The sequence below is a fragment of the Rana temporaria genome, chromosome 9 (assembly GCF_905171775.1).
Source record: "Rana temporaria chromosome 9, aRanTem1.1, whole genome shotgun sequence".
Classification (NCBI taxonomy): Eukaryota; Metazoa; Chordata; class Amphibia; order Anura; family Ranidae; genus Rana; species Rana temporaria.
The window spans coordinates 13656521-13668582 of record NC_053497.1 but is presented as its reverse complement, the minus strand read 5'-3'; the positions used below and the strand labels follow the sequence as shown (position 1 = coordinate 13668582).

Below are 12062 nucleotides of genomic sequence, written 5' to 3'. Positions count from 1 at the left end.
TTTATAATATTTTTTTATTTATAATGCTTTCTTTTTTTTTTAAGGGTGGGGGGGTTGACGGTGTCAGTGTGTTTTTTCTTTTATTTTTTTATTATTTTCTACAATAATTTTTTTATTCTTTTTTTTTTTTCTGCCCTGTTGGGGGGCTTTGGTGAGATATCAGACCTCTGACATGTCCCCTTTGAGACAGAGAAAGGGACTAGGGACACATGTTCCCCTGTCCCTTTCTCAGCAGCATCAGCTGCGCTGAAAATGAATGGAGTGAAGACAGCGTCTTCTCTTCATTCATAAACTGAAACATTGTAATCACAGGTTACGATGTTTCAGTTATGTGAATGGACCGAGTCAGTGATCACTGACTCTGTCCATTCGGAGCAGTAAGGAGCCGGATTTACCAGCTCCTACCCCGCTCTCCATCCTGACAATTCCAGGGGGTGGAAGAGGAGCACGGAAGGGGAGAGAAACACGGCGGGCTACACGAAGGAATACACAGAGGAATACACGGAGAAATACACGGAGAAATACACGGCGGGAATACACTATATAGCGGTGATTGGTGCCTGTAACTTCCCCATGCACTGATCACCCCTGACAGTACAAGTATCGGGTAAAGCATCGGGAGCATTTGCCCGAGTACAAGTAAGTACTCGGGCAAATGCTTGGTACTAGTATCGGTATCGGGACAACCCTAATAGCAACACAGCAGTCTTCCCTCACTGATTCTTAATGCAATTCATATGATACTTTTTAATTTGGAATAAAGCCCACCTCCACTTAGATTATCTTTAAATCTGACCTCCATCTTCTTCCCAGGCTCCTCTCCAGTAAAGCAACTGCTTTCACTGCATACTGTGAGCTTTTCACATTGTGCATTAGAAACTGCAGCACGTCAGGTAGAGCCAGCCTCATTATCTTGGTGGAGAGAAGATAGTATCCTCTAATGCAGGGGCAGGCAACCTCGGCTCCTCCAGCTGTGGTGAAACTACAAATCCCATCATGCCCCTGCCTCTAGGAGTCATGCCTGTGATTGTCCATGGGACTTGTAGTTACAAAACAGCTGGAGGGCCGAGGTTGCCTACCCCTGCTCTAATTCATGGGTGCTCAACCAGTGCTCTAGATCATGGGTCTTCAAACTACGGCCCTCCAGTTGTTCAGGAACTACAATTCCTATCATGCCTAGTCATGTCTGTGAATGTCCGTGTGTTACAATGCCTCATGGGATGTGTAGTTCTACAACAGCTGGAGGGCCGTAGTTTGAGGATCCCTGGACTAGATGTTGCGGAACAAGTCCCATGATGCACTGCAAGCTGCTGACAAAGACAAGCATGACTCCCACGTGCAGAGGCATGATGGGAGTTGTAGCTCTGCAACAGCTGGAGGGTCACAGGTTGAGCACCCTTGTGTCTGGCTTTCCTCCCAAGTCTGACTGACCCACCCCTTTTCATTCGGAGGCTTGGCATCTCATGTGGGTGATCTACATGCAAATGCAGCCTGCCCTGGAATGCCCACTCCTCCAGACTGAGGACCACCCATCAGGGCATTTTGAGATTTACATAACTCCTCCCAAGAGCCCACCCACTGCTTGTATTAGGGCTCACTGAGGGGAGTACTGAGCACCCTGCCAACCCCTCCGATTAACTGCCTGTATTGCATAGAGACCCAGTGATGACACCACTGGGGGGATGTGGAATGAGAGAAGGCCACTCTAGGCAAAGCTCTACGTCAAGTGGTTAAAGCTGAACTCTGCACATAAAAATGTTCTCATTTAAATATATTCTTTAATAGCCACAAAGGTTATACCGGTAAATCCACTCTGTGTGTATGAAATGCCTTCACAGACCCAGATTCTACATTGTAAAAGTAGCAGTGACATCATTACTGTGCTGCATAAGCCTTTGCAAAGAGCAGAGATGTAGCAGGTTCCACCCCATACCTGCAAAAAAAAAAAAAATACAGGAGGGGGCGGAGTCAGGACCAGTCACCCTGCACAAGGAAAGAGAGAGCAGAGCTGTGAGAGGGGTGCAGCAGGATCCACCCTCTACAGTCTACAGGAAACTACAGGAGGGGGCAGAGCCCAGACCAGTCTCTGTGCACAAGGCGAGAGAGCAGAGCTATGGGAGGGGCCAGCAGGCTCCATCCTCTACAGGAAACTACAGGAGGGGGAGGAGCTCAGACCAATCACCGTGCACAAGGAGAGAACAGAGCTATGGGAAGTGCCCAGCAGGTTCCATTCACAAGAAACTACAGGAGAGGGCGGAGCTAAGACCAGTCACTGTGCAGAAAGAGAGCAGAGCTGTGGGAGGGGCCCAGCAGGCCACACCTACCTCAAACTACAGGAGGGGAGGAGCCCAGACCAGTCACCGTGCACAAGAAGAGAGCCGAGCTATGAGGAGGGGCCTAGCAGGCTCCACCCTCTGCAGGAAACTACAGGAGAGGGCTGAGCCCAGACCATTTACCATGCAGAAGGAAAGAGCAGAGCTGTGGGAGGGGCCCAGCAGGCGACACCTACCTCCAACTACAGGAGGGGTGGAGCCAAGACCAGTCACCCTGCACAAGGTGAGAGAGCAGAGCTGTGGGAGGGGCCCAGCAGGCGACACCTACCTCCAACTACAGGAGGGGTGGAGCCAAGACCAGTCACCCTGCACAAGGTGAGAGAGCAGAGCTGTGGGAGGGGCCCAGCAGGCGACACCTACCTCCAACTACAGGAGGGGTGGAGCCAAGACCAGTCACCCTGCACAAGGTGAGAGCAGAGTTGTGGGAGGGGCCCAGCAGGCGACACCTACCTCCAACTACAGGAGGGATGGAGCCAAGACCAGTCACCCTGCACAAGGAGAGAGAGCAGCAGTGAGCGGTCTTTATTACAAGGAGAAAAAGTCTCACACTGGATTCATGCACAGATCTGAAAGAAATACACAAAGCACACGGAGAATCATGAAGAATACACATGATGAATGGATTTAGATGATTTTCACTCATCCTGGGAGTTCAGCGCTGACTTTTAGGAAATTAAGAATATAAAATAAAATAAAAAGAGCACAAAAGTTGTCCTTTTCATCTGCTGGGAACGTTGCTGTATAGAATGATTGCAGCATTCAGTCATCTCTTATTGACGACGTTCTCTCATTTCCTTCCTTCCACCAGAATGATGTGATAACCAAATTTGGTCTTCACGGGGGGATCGGTGTAGACGGGTTTGTCCATGGTGCTCACAGGCAGAGCAAAGGCTGCCTCCTGGAAAGGTCCCACCATCGAGCCTCTGGTCATCCAGCCCAAGTCTCCCTGGAAAAGACATCAGAAACAGGGAATCATTAACTAGGTATGGACTTTAGATAAGAGTACGAAAAGCATAAATAAACAAAGATTATATTTGGTGATCTACAGTAAAAGACAGATTCACTTTAATAATAGTTTACATCCTCAAGCCGCGACTTACCCCTTGCCTGGCCTTGTCCTCACTGTATTGGGTGGCCACTTCGCTGAATCTCACTCCGGATTTGAGCTTCTCCATGGCTTCCATGACCTTTCCATGCTTTTCACACAGGATGTGTCTCACCTGGAAGAAAAACAGTAATGGGTAATAGTGGTCCCTCTGACAGTGGGTATTCTGGTGGAGAATGGGGTGGTAAAAGTCAATGAAGAGTTATGGGGCGAGGGAGGGTGGTAGAGGGTCACTGAAGAGGTATGGGGGGGCATGGTAGAGAGTCACTGAACATTTATTGGGGGGGGGGGGGGTAGAGGGTCACTGAAGAGGTGTGGGGGGTAGAAAGTGGTAGGAGGTCACTGAAGAGGTGTGGGTGTAAGAAGGTGGCACGGGGCCAATTAAGTGGTATGGTGGAGTGGTAGAGTGATAGAGGGTCATTGAAGAAGTATTTGGGGGGGGGGGTGGTAAGGGGTCACTGAAGAGGCTTGGGGGGGGGTGGTTGAGAGTTACTGAAGATGTATGGGGGGGGGGGGGGGGATGAGGGCCAATGAAGATGTATGGGGTGGATAAAGGTGGTAGGAGGTCAATGAAGAGGTATTGGGGGGGGGGGGGGGGTGGAGATGGTAGGGGGTTACAAATAAGGCACACTTGGTGGTAACTGAATGATTTATGGGGGGGGGGGGGGGGGTAGAGAATCACTGAAGATGTATGGGGGTAGGGGGAGGATGGTAAAGGGTCACTGAAAATGTACGGGTGGTACGAGATCACTGAAGAGGTAGTATGGGGGGCTAGGATGAAGAGAGGGTCACTGAACAGGTATGGGGGAGGGGCGTGGGTGATAGAGGTAACTGAAGAGGCGGTGGGGGGGTGGGGGAGTCACTGGAGATGTATGGTCATATGAAAAGATGGGGGGGGGGGGGGGGGGTAATGAGCTGTATAGGGATTACTGGAGAAGTATGTGGGGGTAAATAATAGGGGCTCATTGGACAGGTATGGGGTACTGAAGTTGGTTGATGGTCACTGAAGTGGGTGTTAGAGAGTCACTGAAGATGTATGGGGGGGGTCGATGAGGGCCAATGAAGATGTATGGGGTGGATAAAGGTGGTAGGAGGTCAATGAAGAGGTAAGAGATATTGTGGGGGGGGGGGGGAGATGGTAGGGGGTTACAAATAAGTCATGGGGGGTGGGGTGGTGGTAACTGAATGAGGTATGGGGGGAGTGGGTGGTAGAGAGTCACTGAAGATGTATGGGGAGGATGGTAAAGGGTCACTGAAGATGTATAGGGGGTATTGGGTGGTACGAGATCACTGAAGAGGTAGTATGGGGGGCTAGGGTGAAGAGAGGGTCACTGCACAGGTATGGGGGAGGGGGGGCGTGGGTGATAGAGGTAACTGAAGAGGCGGTGGGGGGTCACTTAGAGATGTATGGTCATATGAAAAGATATGGGGGGGGGTAATGAGCTGTATGGGGATTACTGGAGAAGTATGTGGGGGTAGATAATAGGGGCTCATAGGACAGGTATGGGGTACTAAAGTCGGTTGATGGTCATTGAAGTGGGTGTTAGAGAGTCACTGAAGATGTATTGGGGGGGGGGTCGATGAGGGCCAATGAAGATGTATGGGGTGGATAAAGGTGGTAGGAGGTCAATGAAGAGGTAAGAGATATTGTGGGGGGGGGGGGGGGGGGAGATGGTAGGGGGTTACAAATAAGGCACGGGGGGGGGGGGGTGGTAATAACTGAATGAGGTATGGGGGGAGGATGGTAAAGGGTCACTGAAGATGTATAGGGGGTATTGGGTGGTACGAGATCACTGAAGAGGTAGTATGGGGGGCTAGGATGCAGAGAGGGTCACTGAACAGGTATGGGGGAGGGGGGGGGGGCGTGGTTGATAGAGGTAACTGAAGAGGTGGCGGGGGGGGGGGGGGGGTCACTGGAGATGTATGTTCATATGAAAAGATGGGGGGGGGGGGGGGTAATGAGCTGTATGGAGATTACTGGAGAAGTATGCGGGGGTAGATAATAGGGGCTCATAGGACAGGTATGGGGTACTGAAGTTGGTTGATGGTCACTGAAGAGGGTGGTAGAGAGTCACTGAAGCTATATGGGGGAGGGGAGGGTGGCAGAGGGTCACTGAAGATATATGGGGGAGGGGAGGGTGGTAGAGGGTCACTGAAGAGGTTTAGGGGGTAAGAGATCACTGAAGAGGTAGTATGAGGGGCTAAGATGAAGAGAGGGTCACTGCACAGGTATTGGGGGGTGATCGGGATAACTGAAGAGGTGGGAGGATGGAATTGGTAAGGGCAGGTGGTCACTGGAGATGTATGGTCATATGAAAGAAAGGGAGGGGGGGGGGGTAATGAGATGAATGGGGATCACTGGGGAAGTATGTGGGGGAAGATAGTAGAGGGTCACCATTGGTCAGGTATGTTGTACTGAAGTTGGTTGTTGTTTCACGGGTGTGCACAATTCTGAAGTCTGACATGTCTGGTATCTATTTACTCGGCACAACCTCCTCTTATATTTTAGAAAGGAACGGGAAATATATTGTTTCCATGTCCTAAAATTAACTTTATTGTATTTTTTTACTGACATTTTAGGCTTGATAAGCCATTGTGCTAATATTTTGTGACATAAAATATTAGAACTACCACTACTTTAGTCTCCAGGGTCTCTTTTTTTTTTAGAAAATATAAGGTTTGGGGGTTTTACATAATCTTCAGGTCTAAAATTATTTGGGTGTGATAAATGCAATATCTGTGCTGCCAGCAAAAGGATTAGAGGAGAAGTAACAGTGAAGTTGCCATTTAAGATTAGTTGGGGGTGTCAATGAGGTCACAGGTGAGGTGTAACTTACATTCCAGGGGGGTGGGGGGGGTTCAGATTATTCTGGAGGGGTCCAAGCAATAAGCAGAGGGGAGGAGACCAGTCCAAGGACAGGGTCACCTGTTTACATGGGACTTTTAGACCGACCCCCCCCCCCCCCCCCCTGTGTTTTTCCTGATGGTGGAAGTGATAGCGCCCCCCAGTGTTTGTTGACCAGTACAGGGGGGGGGGGGGCACATATCACACGGTCTCCGTTCTGAGGACATTTTACCTTCACAGCGGTTCCACCTTTTGGAGTCGCAGTCTTCTTGTCTGCAGCTTCACCTCCAGAAGCTCCTCCTCCTCCTCCACCTCCTGGTAATAGAAACTTTATTTAGATCGGAACAAACGGTTTATCCAGACAGTATATTGAAGCAAACACTCTGCACACAGCACCACTCTATGGCCGCATACCAACCAAATAGCTGCAGCCAGAGTCCCCAACCATATGTAAATGATGGTAGTGAGGGATATGGGGTCACTAGAGGGATCTCAGAGGTAAGGGACATGGGGAGGGAGTTAGGGGGTCACTGAAGGGATATAGGGGGTCACCAGAGGGATATCGGGGGGGTCACTGAAGAAATACCGGGGTCACAGGAGGGACATGGGGAGGGAGGTAGGGGGTCACTAAAGAGATATCGGGGGTCACTAGAGGGATATCGGGGGTAAGGGGTCACTAAAGTGACATGGGGAGGGGGTAAGGGATCACTAAAGTGACATGGGGAGGGAGTTAGGGGGTCACTGAAGAAATTCCGGGGTCACAGGAGGGACATGGGGAGGGAGTTAGGGGGTCACTGAAGAGATATCGGGGGTCACTAGAGGGATATCGGGGGTAAGGGGTCACTAAAGTGACATGGGGAGGAAGTTAGGGGGTCACTGAAGGGATATCGGGGGTCACTAGAGGGATATCGGGGGTAAGGGGTCACTAAAGTGACATGGGGAGGGGGTAAGGGATCACTAAAGTGACATGGGGAGGGAGTTAGGGGGTCACTGAAGAAATTCCGGGGTCACAGGAGGGACATGGGGAGGGAGTTAGGGGGTCACTGAAGAGATATCGGGGGTCACTAGAGGGATATCGGGGGTAAGGGGTCACTAAAGTGACATGGGGAGGAAGTTAGGGGGTCACTGAAGGGATATCGGGGGTCACTAGAGGGATACTGGGGGGTCACTGAAGAAATACCGGGGTCACGGGAGGGACATTGGGAGGGAGTTAATGAAGAGATATAGGGGGTCACTAGAGGGATATGGGGGGTTATTGGGAGGTAACTGGGGGAATATGAGGGGGGTTAGGGGTTGCTGAAGTGATATAGGGGATCACTAGAGGGATATGGGGGCTAGGGGGTCACTGGAGGGAAAAAAGGGGGTCACTGGAGGGACATGGGGGGTTAGGGGTTACTGAAGGGAAATAGGGGGTCACTGGAGGGATATAAGGGGTCACTGGAAGGATATGGGGGGGTTAGGGGGTCACTGGAAGAATATGGGGTGGGGTTAGGGGTTACTGAAGGGATATAGGGGGTCACTGGAAGGATATAGGGGGTTAGGGGGCAAGGTTGGCAACTTTCAGTAAATTTACAAACAGTTTGTAAAATCCGTCATTTTTGCATCTGTCCATTACGGACGTGTAGTCTGTATGCCTGTAATGGACAGATGCAAAAATTACGCATTTTACAAACTGTTTGTAAATCTACTGAAAGTTGGCAACCCTGTTAGAGGGTCACAGCTTACTGAAGGGATATAGGGGGGTCACTGGAGGGACATGGGGGGGTTAGGGGTTACTGAAGGGACATGGGTGGGTTAGGGGTTACTGAAGGGACATGGGTGGGTTAGGGGTTACTGAAGGGATATGGGGGGTGGGGGGTAGGAGTTACTGAAGGGATATGGGGGGCTAGGGGTTACTGAAGGGACATGGGGGGGTTAGGGGTTACTGAAGGGATATGGGGGGTTACTGAAGTGATATGGGGGGTATGGGGGTCACTGAGGCAATATGGGGGGGTTAGGGGTTACTGAAGGGATATGGGTGGGTTAGGGGGGTCACTGGGACATGGGGGGGTTAGGGGGTCACTAAAGCGATATGGGTGGGTTAGGGGTCACTGAAGTGTTATAGGGGGGTTAGGGGGTCACTGAAGGGATATGGGGGGGTTAGGGGGTCACTGAATGGATATGGGGGGGTTAGGGGGGTCACTGAATATGGGGGGTTAGGGGGTCACTGAAGGGATATGGGGGGGTTAGGGGGTCACTGAAGGGATATGGGGGGGTTAGGGGGGTCACTGGAGGGATATAGGGGGTCACTGGAGGGACATGGAGGGGGGGTTAGGGGGTCACTGGAGGGACATGGAGGGGGGGTTAGGGCTTACTCAAGGGACATGGGTGGGTTAGGGGGGGTCACTGGAGGGATATAGGGGGTCACTGGAGGGACATGGGGGGGGTTAGGGGGTCACTGGAGGGACATAGGTGGGGGTTAGGTGGTCACTGGAGGGACATAGGGGTTAGGGGTCACTGGAGGGATATGGGGAGTTAGGGGGTCACTGAAGGGAAATGGGGGGGTTAGGGGGTCACTGAAGGGATATGGGTGGGTTAGGGGGTCACTGAAGGGATATGGGGGGGTTAGGGGTTACTGAAGGGATATGGGGGGGTTAGGGGTTACTGAAGGGATATGGGGGGGGGTTAGGGGGTCACTGGAGGGACATGGGGTGTCACTGGAGGGATATGGGGGGGTTAGGGGGGTCACTGGAGGGACATGGGGGGTTACTGAAGGGATATGGGGGGGTTAGGGGGTCACTTGAGGGATATGTGGGGGTTAGGGGGTCACTGGAGGGATATGGGGGGGTTAGGGGGTCTCTGGAGGGATATGGGGGAGGGGTCACTGGAGGGATATGAGGGGTTAGGGGGTCACTGGAGGGACATGGGGGGGGTTACTGAAGGGATATGGGGGGGGGGGTAGGGGGTCACTTGATGGATATGGGGGGTTAGGGGGTCACTGGAGGAATATAGGGGGTCACTGGAGGGATATGGGGGGGTTAGGGGGGTCACTGGAGGGACATGGGGGGTTACTGAAGGGATATGGGGGGGTTAGGGGGTCACTAGAGGGATATGGGGGGGTTAGGGGGTCTCTGGAGGGATATGGGGGAGGGGTCACTGGAGGGATATGGGGGGTTAGGGGGTCACTGGAGGGACATGGGGGGGTTAGGGGTTACTGAAGGGATATGGGGGGTTAGGGGTTACTGAAGGGATATGGGGGGGTTAGGGGGTCACTGGATGGATATGGGGGGTTAGGGGGGGTCACTGGAGGAATATAGGGGGTCACTGGAGGGATATGGGGGGTTAGGGGGTCACTGGAGGGACATGGGGGGGTTAGAGGTTACTGAAGGGACATGGGTGGGTTAGGGGGGGTCACTGGAGGGATATAGGGGGTCACTGTAGGGACATGGGGGGGGGGGGGTAGGGGGTCACTGTAGGGACATGGGGGGTGGGGGTTAGGTGGTCACTGGAGGGACGTGGGGGGTTAGGGGTTACTGGAGGGATATGAGGGATTAGGGGGTCACTGAAGGGATATGGGGGGTTAGGGGGTCTTTGGAGGGATATGGGGGAGGGGTCACTGGAGGGACATGGGTGGGTTAGGGGGTCACTGAAGGGACATGGGGGGTTAGGGGGTCACTGGAGGGATATGGGGGAGGGGTCACTGGAGGGACATGGGTGGGTTAGGGGTTACTGGAGGGGTATGGGGGGTTAGGGGGTCACTGGAGGGATATGGGGGAGGGGTCACTGAAGGGACATGGGTGGGTTAGGGGTTACTGAAGGGATATGGGGTGTTAGGGGGGTCACTGGAGGGACATGGGGGGTTAGGGGGTCACTGGAGAGTCTCTTGACAGACAACAAACGATATAAATGTACAGTAACACGTTCTCTATGACACCGCCGGGTTGCGATGATGATCAGGATCTCACCTTTCCCTCCCTTCCCTCCTTTCCCTTTCGGCGGCATGACACCCGGAGACACCGGAGCCGGAAGTGAGGTGAGATCAGCAGGAAGTGTCAAACTACATCATCGTCACGTGACAGAACTGTGATTGGGAGGAGACGGGTAACATTACAGCCGTACGAGTCATTGATAGCCCCGCCCACATGCCGCAGCCACCAACGGCTCCTCCCCCCCGCTGGCACGTTCCATTAACCTCTTCCTTACCGACACCTTCCACTAAAACCATCTCTACCATTATCTTCCATTAACCCCTTCCTTTATCAGCACCTTTCACCATAGTTTCCAACTGTCCCTCTTTCCACCTCATGTGTCCCTCATGTTTGTCTGATCTATATACTTGTATAGAAAGTGTTTCCCAGAGCTAAACCTTTCATGCAAATGATAAATTGCTGCATTTGTAATTTTCAAAATCCATAAAAAAAATAAAAAAAAATAGTAGTGGTAAACAAAACAAAACACTTTTGGGTTCAACCAATCATTTTTTTTGTGTGTAATTCTCCTTTTAAGGTGGGGGGGGGGGGGGGGTGTCCTATGCCTGCATATTTTTTCTAATAGGTGTCCCTCATTCCCATGTCAGAAAGTTGGAAGGGATAACTTTAACCACTTAAGGACCGGACCAATATGCTGCTAAATGACCCAAGGGGTTTTTACAATTCGGCACTGTGTCGCTTTAACAGACAATTGCGCGGTCGTGCGACGTGACTCCCAAACAAAATTGGCGTCCTTTTTTCCCCACAAATAGAGCTTTCTTTTTGTGGTATTTGATCACCTCTGCGGTTTTTATTTTTTGCGCTATAAACAAAAATAGAGCGACAATTTTGAAAAAAATGCAATATTTTTTACTTTTTGCTATAATAAATATCCCCCAAAAACATATATATAAAAAAAAAAATTTTCCTCAGTTTAGGCCGATACGTATTCTTCTACCTATTTTTGGTTAAAAAAAATCGCAATAATCGTTTATCGGTTGGTTTGCGCAAAATTTATAGCGTTTTCAAAATAGGGGATAGTTTTATTGCATTTTTATTATTATTTTTTTTTTTACTACTAATGGCGGCGATCAGCGATTTTTTTCGTGACTGTGACATTATGGCAGACACATCGGACAATTTTGACACATTTTTGGGACCATTGTAATTTTCACAGCAAAAAATGCATTTAAATTGCATTCTTTATTGTGAAAATGACAGTTGCAGTTTGGGAGTTAACCACAAGGGGGCGCTGTAGGAGTTAGGGTTCACCTAGTGTGTGTTTACAACTGTAGGGGGGAGTGGCTGTAGGACTGACATCATCGATCGAGTCTCCCTATAAAGGGGATGACTTACGTACAGCCCTATTCGCGAACGACTTACGCAAACAACGTAAAATTTTAAAAACTCAACGCGGGAACGACGTCCATACTTAACATAGGATACCCCTCATATAGCGGGGCTAACTTTACGCCGGAAAAAGCCGAATGCAAAAGACGTAAAAAAAAAAGCGCCGGGCGGTCGTACGTTTCTGAATCGGCGTATCTACCTAATTAGCATATTCCTCGCGTAAATCTACGGAAGCGCCACCTAGCGGCCAGCGTAAATATGCAGCCTAAGACACTTACGCCAGTCGGATCTTAGCTAAATTCCGGCGTATCTTGTTTTCTGAATACAGATAGATACGCCAGCGTAACTTCTCTCTGAATCCGGGCCATAGAAAGAAATTGCTATGAATCTGATCCTCCTGAACTTTGTCGCTCTAACGGCGCCCATGCATTCAATATTTATCATCCAGTCGATTTAACCAGTTATTAGGCGGTCAGGACAAG

At 50.9% G+C, this 12062-nt stretch overlaps 1 protein-coding gene across 1 annotated transcript; it reads right to left on the bottom strand.

Annotated features, from left to right (window-relative positions):
- Nucleotides 1-1761: 1761 nt before the first annotated feature.
- PIN4 (peptidylprolyl cis/trans isomerase, NIMA-interacting 4) lies at nt 1762-10331 on the bottom strand. The gene is made up of 4 exons (XM_040322828.1): nt 10228-10331; nt 6516-6598; nt 3434-3553; nt 1762-3279 (listed from the first exon to the last, which is right to left on the bottom strand). Exons 1-4 carry the CDS (start codon nt 10262-10264, stop codon nt 3121-3123), a joined length of 399 nt encoding a protein of 132 aa, XP_040178762.1. The 5' UTR covers nt 10265-10331; the 3' UTR covers nt 1762-3120.
- Nucleotides 10332-12062: the final 1731 nt, after the last annotated feature.